The 10,280-nt window shown below is 36.3% G+C and overlaps 1 protein-coding gene across 1 annotated transcript; it reads left to right on the top strand.

Annotated features, from left to right (window-relative positions):
- Positions 1 to 656: 656 nt before the first annotated feature.
- Positions 657 to 2,687, top strand: cfap144 (cilia and flagella associated protein 144). The gene is made up of 4 exons (XM_057338890.1): positions 657 to 839; positions 915 to 974; positions 1,109 to 1,212; positions 2,036 to 2,687. The coding sequence occupies exons 1-4, from the start codon at positions 710 to 712 to the stop codon at positions 2,147 to 2,149; spliced, it is 408 nt and encodes a 135-aa protein (XP_057194873.1). The 5' UTR covers positions 657 to 709; the 3' UTR covers positions 2,150 to 2,687.
- The last annotated feature ends 7,593 nt before the right edge of the window (positions 2,688 to 10,280 follow it).

The following is a 10,280-nucleotide window of genomic DNA, read 5'->3' as shown; positions in this document are numbered from 1 at the left end:
ATTTGGTAAGGAAGCATTACTTTAAAGGTTGGTGAAAATCCACCAACAATGATAAATGGTGCATGCTAGTACAAAAATATTGGAATGGAGCCCATCAAACCTGATTATTGTAATCGTTTTATTAACACACACAAATAGCAAAATCTGTGTAATTCAGTACAAGGTCCAGTGCCAACATCAGAAATGTAGGCTACATAAAGTATGTGAATAATAATATTTATGAAAATGACATGATTTATGGAATTAACATCTTAAGGCCTTACTACATTAAAACCATTCAACCATTCATGAAAACAAAAGTATGTGATAAATATTGAACATTCTGTGTTTAACCACAATAAATACATTTTATTATTAACACCATACTTCATGTTAAACCATAATACTTTTTTTTTGTCTCATTTGCTATGTATTCTCATGGTGAACAAAAATACTCGTGTGGAGGAAGAATAGCTGCCTTGCAGAGGCCGTAATGGAAATGCATGAGGACACAAACGTACGGCACGAGCTACTTATTGGTCTTCGAGCGCCCTCAGGTGGACAAAGCAATCGACGCAACTCGACAGAAACTTTATTTACCGTTGCCAAGCAACAGGACTCTTGTTAACAGGCCGAAACGTTAGTCATTCCAGGAAGTGATTTAGTAACCAACATATCCCTGTTTGTACTTGAATAAAACTAATAATTAATAAATAATACGTTAGTGAATATGTCAAAACCTAAAGAAAAAGAACCCGTGGACATAGTGCACCAAAATGCGATTCACGTCGAGACTATAATGAAGGAGTTGAGACACCAGAAGCTTCACACAGAGTTTAATATCAACCCATTCAAAAAGCGTAAGTACATTGCTTTACAATAATTGTTTCTTTGTGTGCTACAGTAAGTGTGTAAGAGATCGTCTTTGTGTTTAGTGCACATTTTGACCGATAAGCCCATGTCTGAAGTGTCCCGTGGAAAAGAAGAGGAGGATCGTAAGTAACGTTATTTCTCGTTTGAGCTTTTACAGCTTTCTGTGATTTTGTTTTAATACACTCTGCCAGTGCCAGTACTTAGTAGTAAGGGAGTTGAAACAATTGCACTTATATTGACAAAATATTTTGTGCAGCTGCTTTTCTCCAGATCATACACGGGGCTCGTTTGGAACCAACAAAGAAGTACACGCACCCTCAGACTGAAGCACAAGAGATAGGCTGGATATCCAGTCCTCTGGTAAACCTTTGTTTTATTTAATAAACATACATCACTGATTTAGTCTCTTCAGATCTAGATTTATATTTAGACTAATCATTTATGTTTCATATTTACAGTTAATCCATTCACATTCTTTTAAAATATTTTAATTCTGTTGTTTATATTTAGCTACATTACATTTATGCATTTGGCTGACATTCTGTGACCTTTGTGCTGCTAAAGCACTGCTTTACCAGTTGAGCTACAGAAACACAAATATAAAATGAGGCATTTAAAATGTTTATTTAGATAAATCTTCAAACTTGCAAATTATTTTTTCTAATTTTACTTTTTTATTTATGGGCTGTATTTTACAGTAGGCTACATTGGATAGCCCACAGTGGATTATTTCCGATTCTCAAACAATACTAAATCCCAGATTAAATCGATAAATTAGCCATAAATAAATATTCTGCTATCTTTTATGTATGTGCTCTATCCATTAAGTGATGTGCTTAAACCTGTATATGACTCTTTCTTCTGTGGAACACAAAAGAAGAATTTAGAGAAATGTCTCAGTGTTTTTTTCCATACAATGGAAGTCAGTGGGGGCCAATGTTGTTCAGTTACCAACATTATTCAAAATATCTAATTTGTGGTCTGCAGAAGAAAGTGATACAGGTTTAGAATGACAGGGTGAGTAAATATAAAATAATTTTTATTGTTGGGTGAACTCTCCCTTATGCCACAATTACTATAGTAACTATGGTATACTGGACCGTGGTTACCATGGTTAATATTTAAGAAACATCACTTGATTCTGACTTCCATAGTCTCCTATTAATCAGCCTCCTTTGTGTAGCTTGTTTCAGATCGCAACGACAGGAGACTAAACTTCCCACGGCAGAACTCTGAAATCACTAAATACATGGATGCTGCCTGGCGCCTGAAGGAGCAAACACAAAATCTTGGGTGACAGTTTGGCTGTATCTCCCTGAAGCTATTACAATACTACCATAAAACAAGCCTGGATAGACTGTGAGCACTACGAGCATGCGTTAATGTCATAAATAAACTCTACACAAAGTGCAAAATCAAATTTGTTTCTTAGAAATGCTCAGTATTACAGTAAATATTCAGTCATGTTCGTGTCTCAAATCTAAGCTGCCACTTAGATGGTGTTTTACCTGTCTAGATAGGCAGCCAACTAGGTTTTAAAACATAGCCATGGTGTTTAGAATTTCAGTCGTGTACAGTATCTGGAGATATGTAAAAGTGGGTCAAATGTGCACCATTCGTCACTATAAATGTAACCGCACCTGCCCAGCAGAACCTCCACATAGTAAGCAAAAGAGATTAGTCCACACTTAATCGATCCTAGATAATGTCATATTATACAGAAATATGTTTCACACAGCATGCTATACAAGAAACATCCATTACTGTGGCTATAATCTACTGCCTGTTTATTGGAACATGTTATACAGTATATATCAGCCACTCAGGTCAAGATATATGACTTGTAAGATTTATTATTCTGCTTTTTTTGCTGCTCCTTTCTTATAAAATGCATAGATGCATTTTACCTACCTCAGATACAGTTTTAATATGTAGAAATAGAAGGAGTTGGGTGGCAAAGAAATTCTCAATAAATCTCTTCAATAAATATCAATGTACAGTAGCCAAACAATCTCAGTGCTTCCTACATGTTCTTTCGCAATATCATTTGCGAAGAATTTTGAAAACCTATTTTGCATTTTCAGTTTACTACTTAACTAATGGTTTGAGTGCTATGAATGCTTCTTGTTTCAATTTAATCTCAATTAGAACAGCATGATGCTTCTAACCAGATTAAAGTGAAGAAAGTTTTAACTAAGCTGTGCATGTCATCAATTTATTTCATTAGTCTAGTCTGTTTCAGAATGGAAGAATCCTTAGGAAACCAGAAATCATGCATTTCAAATTCAAGACCTTCTCTGTCTCTATAGAGAAGTCATCATCTACATCCCAGGCAAATGTCCCATTTGATTACAGCCTCCAAATAATCTATACCTGAGTCATCAGAGCTTCTTTCCACCCCATGAATGTCTAATAATCGGTGAGCTTATTAGTGGACATTGGACATTGTATTACTGTAAATTTTAGCTAAAAGAAGCCTTTCTTATAATTAAAGTGTTTGTATTTTTTCTTTTTTCTAAAGTTCCAGGTTTGTACCTTTAAACCAATCCCTTAGAATTGTTTTATTCAAGTGATATGTTTACGGATGTCACAATATAATACAATTTCATACAAACAATTTATTTTCCATAATATTTACATCACAATTATTAATCAAAATACTACACACAAAGGTTATGCCATATTAAATCATCACCTTCGTTTTTTTGCCTTAAAGGGAGACTCCACCCAAAAATGAAAATTCTGCCATGAATTACTCCACCCTCAAGTTGTTCCAACCCTTATGAAAACGAAACCAAACCAAAAATTAAAATGGTAGTCAAATATGCCCTAGAACTGTTTGCTTTTCTAAATTCTTCACAATATCTCATTTTGTGTTCAACAGAACAAAACAAATCACACAATACATTTTCCTACTATGGTAGTCAATGATGTCCCAGAAATGTCAGTTGCTAACATTTTTCAAAATATCTTTCTTTGTGTTCATCAGAACAAACTGTGCCTTTTATATTTATGCATATATGCATAATTTATACAGGTTTGGGTGGAGTACGTACCCCTTTAAGCTAAAAAAACTAATTAAGAATCTGTGAGAAGTTAAACAGTCACCTCAACACAAAGGTGACAGACTTTTCTGTGGAGGTCTTAACAGTCACAAGAAGCTAAATCAATCTGTCAGGAAAGGGTAAAAGGCAGAGCTGTCTAAACTGATATCTCAAGTCAGGGCCAATATGCTGTATTTGACAAGGAAATGTATTTCACTGCAACATCAAAAAATTCAATAAGGTCTTAAAAGGTTAATTAGAATTCTTCCTAGTTTTCGTTCATTCTAATCCTAATGATCAGGAAAAAGCTCCCTTCAATGCTTATTGGCAGTACAGTCACTGAATTTGATGCGATTTATTGATGTCTGTGGTGACAGCGGAGTATCGCCACATCTTTTATCTACAGGCACAGTGTATTTAATTGTACCTAAATAAACACAATCATCAGCAAACTCAAGTTTAACCACAAAGTGGACATCGTAGGGCATGGGGGCTCATACTGCTCAAATCTCCACCCACATTACAATTTCGCATTTCATTTTTCCTCAGGGACTCAAGCGACAATAAAAAGATCTAGTTCATCTTACGTGAGTCTGGCTGTGTGGCATCATCTCTCTCTCAACGGAAATTGAAAGCAAGTCGCAGGCTCAACCTGAACGTGTTGATCTGTCTTATAGACCTGAACCAATATTTTATTTTTATAACATTCATTATCAACCTTAGTCTTTAATTTACAACAAAGTGAGCAGCCACCCAAATGTGCAATTGTAACTGAGATTGAATGCCAATTAAAGACAGCTGGACTTTCCAAACACCCTGCATTATAATCCAAATTTATTGTGTTGTTCAGTTTACGATAATGAAATTACTACAATTGCATCTTTATAGTATATTTATTGGTGGTGAAGCCGATTCATTTAGCACCACTCCCCAGTCATTGTCTAGACGTTGGGTGCATAGAAACACACACACAAAAGACACCTGGAAGAGCAGAATGACAATGTCAGTGATTGCAAGGTTAGAGAACCCAGGTGCAGACAGAAGCGGGTGGAAACAAAGATTTTAATGATAAACACAAAACACAAAGCAAGAACCCACAAGGGGGTAAAACAACAAAAACGGGAATCCAATAATACAGACTTAACAGGAACACTAGACTAGACTAGACTAGACTGAGGAGCAAGATAGACACAATGTCTTTCCACACGGCATGAATAATACAAAACGAACAAGCACAGGACAGCAAACACAAGGGCATTAAATAGGGAAACTAACAAGGGATAATAACAATGGACAGGTGTGGGGAATCACACACTGGCGGGAAGCTAACGAGGGGGCGGGGTCAGGAGACGAGACAGGAGAACACATGGAGACTGCAGGTAAGACGGTTACCTTATTTATTGAATAGTTCGCTGGTTCTGATAAGGTAGAAGCCGTGATATGCTCCGGCTCCTCCCGAACTTTGTTAATAAAACATCATATCGTGATGAATGCTCATTGTCACCGAAATAAACACGACAGCCTTCTTCTTTTGAACTTTGTGTTGTTTCCAAGCGGACTGTTAAAGAACGCAACACGCACGTCTCCCGGAAATCTTGTGGAATTCAACCAATCAGAGGACGACTTTCGAGTCTGCTGAAGTGTTTCCAGAAAAGTGTGCCGAATACATCAGACGTTCAGCCAACGGTCCATAAGTAGGCTATACTTTCTTATTTTTTGTTTAAAATAGGTTACTAATAGCACTAGGGATGTAACGATTCACTCAGCTCACGATGCGATGCGATTCACGATTCTGATCTCACGATGCGATTTATTCACGATTTACTCACGATTTATTTTTACAAAATGAGTTGAAACAAATTAGAAATGAGCAACTTCCCTTGCATTATTTCTTAAATGCTTCACGTTTCTTTGTATAATAAAATTATATTTTATTTTAAATAACAAAACTAAACTGCAATTTTATAACAAATTAATAATAGAAAAAGTCTCTTTAATATAAACAAACTAATACTGTCTGTGCTTTTCTGGATTTTTTGCATTTAAGAAAATCAGCATGTCCACGTGTAGGTTTGCAGTGAACATGGCGGCCCCTGCTGTTCAAAAAATGTATCGCGATTCAGTTCACACCTCAACCGATTTGAATCATCACTCATTATAACCGATTTTCAACCGGCTCACGTGAATCGTTACATCCCTAAATAGCACACTTGAACATGTGTTGCGTGTGTTGTAAAGCTTCGGTTGTGTGTTTACTGTTGACCTGTTTTGTTGCTGAGTTCATTTCAAGTTGAAAACCAAACAACTTCCCCATTCCCCACTTTACCGCAAAACACGAAAAGAGTAACTTTAAATTTTAAAAAATAAGCCTAGCTGTCTCTAAAGGCAAAGCTATGGTGCTAGTCTGTTTTTCACACGTAGAAACACTGGTTTATTGTAAATCACTTCTAGCCTGTTTGTCTTTCATGAAATTACCATTGTGCCGTTATCTTGAACTATCCATCAACATTTGGACCTTTAAAAAGGTTGGGATCTCAGCACATTCCTTTATGCTTATCCAGTGTTTTGAAGACTAACAACTGCTGTGTAGCTAACTTTTTTCTAATGAAGTATTTTGGTTGCTATATGTGTATAATGGTAGTTGTCTTCTTTTGATTGATTTTCAGTGAAACATCCTCAGAAACAACAGAAATCCGGGGCATGGCTACACTCTGTAGTTACACAGAACCTGCTGTCTCATCAGCATCTAACTCTGTGTTTGCTGTGGGGTGAAGACAGCTCGCTAAGACTACAAAGATCCAGAATTGTCAATGGAGTCAGGGAACCAATTTATGTTCATTTTCTTTTCTTTTGTTTGTGTACGTGTTGTGCAGAATGGTGTGTTCAGTTACGATGTACCGCTGGAGCAGCAATGTAATTTGTTGAATCAGCGATGGTAAAAGATCTTGACTTTACTGTGCAGATAAAGCACAAGGATGGACTTACTAATTATATATATACAATTATAGTTATACAGTTAAGAAAACATAAATTGACAGTATGTTTTTTGGAGACTTCAATCTCTCTATCAAAAATGTAAAAAAAATTTCCTTAGGAGGATTTTTGGGAACTTTTACTATTTACTGTTATCTATACAACAATAGAGAAAAAAATACAAAATATTATAATCTTGTTTTTTTTAACGTCATCTTCCTTTTGACAAGACATGTCTTTTTTATGAAAATTACGGTAATATAGTACTCAACTGTTTCACTTAATTGCTATATTATTTTTTTTAAAGATGAATCTATGTCATGTATTTGCTTATATCATGAAAATAGTAGATATTCATCAGACAAAGTGGAGTGATTTAAAGCTCAGTTTTTCCCCTTTTTAAAAGGACCTTTAATTTATTTTGAGTAATAATCACTTTATTTAATTTAATATATGAATGAATTTAATGTTTATTTATTTTTTGAGTGTATATCACAACAAAATCGCCAGTGTTAAAAAAAGTCAAATTAACACTCAGAGTGTATATATAATCAGAGTGTGGATTATATATACAATGTGAGCGTTAATTTGACCTTTTTTTAACACTGGCGATTTTGCTGTGTACAGTATGGGTATGGTGTATTGTGAATGTTCAATAAAGAATAAGAAACTGCAGAAGCAATGAAGTTAAGAAAGAATTCAGGAATTATGGTGCCAGCATAATGTATTATATTAAAAAGAAGTTAATTGAAAACAACACATTTTAATGTAACATATATACATAAATTCTGAGGGTCACACCTGACATGCAAAGTCCAAGTGATGGTCACAAAGTTAGATGGAGGCTGCCTCTGTGTAACCTGCAATATTTCCACCATCGTTTTTGTTTTTCACACCCATGCAGTCCCACCAACAGGAAAGAGCGTTTGTGCATGTCCACGGGAGGCCGAGCTCATAAAACAGACCCGTGTGTGAAAGCTGGGCATTTAAAACACACAGCATTTCTCTCCCGCTGTGACACTGATTGGAAGAGAGCAGGCAGATTAATCAAGAGAACGCTGGCATTTCGCCGAGGACATCACTGCAATTGTGGAGGAAATGTGACGCTGGCTTCCATCAATCCGGAGGGGATACACAAGAGTGCTGTAAAAGACTGGGCTTAATCGCTGTTATATTACGCTCCTGAAAAATTAATCGTATTATTCCCTGGTGCTTGTGATACCACTACGAAAGCAACGTAGAGTGAGTAGTTTACGTTAAAAACATCAGGATTTATAGATTGTCCAGTGTGTTTAGATGAACTGTCCTCAAAATGAACTCTACCCTCCGCCTCCTCTTGATCTGCTGCTGTCTATATTGAGCTTCGCTCACAAGCCTTTCCATTCTTTTTTCATTACCCTTTCCTAAATTGTATTTTCTCTCTCATTTTCTGCTTGCGTAGTTGTTTCTTGTTTTCTCTCCACCTTCAATATTATCATCATTTTCTTCTTTTCATCCGTGCTCCCTACGGGTTTGTGCAGTAATGGAGCATGCAGTATTTTTCACAAGCCTCTACTCCCTCACACACAATCTGCCAGGAAGACCACGCATCCAGATAGGCTGTTTGAGCTGTTAAAGAAGCAGATGCAGGAGGAAGACAGACAGATCCAGGACATACATATGTCAAGAGAGACTTGGGCGAGATAGAGACGGACCCAAGATGAAGGTTGAGGAGAAGATATGAAATCAGATCATTCATCATCCTGAACATGATAAAGGGGCTATGTGAGATATTACATTTTTTGTTTGAACTTTTGAAATAAAACCATTCTGTAACTTCCAGAACTTTCTCTCAGGATTTAAAAGAACGTTTTATTGAAACAAAGCAAGTGTTGGGAATCACTTAAAGGGATAGTTCACCCATAAAAGAAAAATTTGTCACGAATTACGCACTCTCTAGTTGTTCCAAACCTGTATAAATTTCTTTGTTCTGTTGAACAAAGAAAGATATTTGGGAAAATGTTAGCAACTTAGTAAAAAAGGGAGTCAAAGGTACCCCAGAACTTTTTGCTTTCCTACATTCTTCAAAATATTTTCTTTTGTGTTAACGGTAGTCAATGATGGTCAATCATAGCTCAGTGCTCCGACACGTGGCGCGGTTGCGCATCGGGCGACCCGGGTTCGATTCCCGTCTCGTGGTCCTTTCCGAACCCACCCCCTTCTCTCTCCCACTTCGCTTCCGGTCCTCTCTAACAAACAACTGTACAATTAAAGGCAAAAGCAAATCTTTAAAAAATATATATATTATACAAGTTTGGAACAACTTGAGGGTGAGTAAATCATGACAGAATTTTAAGGCAACATCTATTTGCACTAATTATAAATAGCAATACATGCTATTTACACTAAGTGAAAATAGCAGCATTTCTTAGCGATATGATATTTACACTAACCGAAAATAGCTGTATTTTCTTTGGATTAAGTAGAAATAGAAGTTAGATGGTATAGTGGCAGATAACGTTACTATTTGCACCTCAGTATTGTTGTGCATTAAACATTATGCAATAATACCAGTGTGTAAATCATTATATTTATAAAAAATTAAAATAATGGCAACTTATTGAGATATTAAAACCCTACCCTAACCTTACCCTAAAGCTAAACTTTATGAATAAAAATGAATTTTAAGTATTAAATCAATTTAATTGAAAACAAATGCCTTTATGATCTGTAATGTGATAGAAAAAGAAGAAAGAGCATTTTCAGCAAGAGGTGGATTAGAACCTTCGTCTCCAGTGGCAAGCTATAAAGACTTTACACCTTAAACCACTGGAGTCACTGTTTGAAATAGTGTCATTCTTACAGTTTCTCTATTCCAATCACATATTGGTGGACGGAGCTAGTGCAAGTCTCTGCCAACAAGGCGGGCTATTTGTTCTCAGTGTAAATAGACACTCCGGAATTTTAAATCTTTGGGTGAACTATCCCTATAAAATTTCTACATGCTTTAAAACTATTAAAGCTTTGATGGTCTATACCAGGGGTCTTCAACCGGGGGTCCGCGGTGGAACTGCAATGGGTCTGCTAATTACTGTTTACTCACAGGTAACTTTTTGTTAAAAATGTAAAGCATGGGTACAGAAATATTACATGTTCTCTTTAAACTGCGCATTTGCGCGGCCGCGCGGATTCCCTTCCGATAAAAGTACGCATGAAAGGAGTTGCGTGCAAATAAAGTGCATGCTCATATGTTTCTGAACTTCAGTTCAAATTTGTTAAAGATGTAAAGCGCTAATTTGACAGCCAAATGACACCACACCACTTCTGCATTGTAAACTCTGACAGAACTATCGTACGTGTTTAAAATCAATGAAACGCGCACCGTGTAGTACTGATGGTGCACGTCAAACAAGTTTCCTCGAAAATGACGCG

Source organism: Triplophysa rosa, linkage group LG7 (genome assembly GCF_024868665.1).
Source record: "Triplophysa rosa linkage group LG7, Trosa_1v2, whole genome shotgun sequence".
In the NCBI taxonomy this organism is placed as follows: Eukaryota; Metazoa; Chordata; class Actinopteri; order Cypriniformes; family Nemacheilidae; genus Triplophysa; species Triplophysa rosa.
This window is presented reverse-complemented; position numbering and strand designations above follow the sequence as displayed.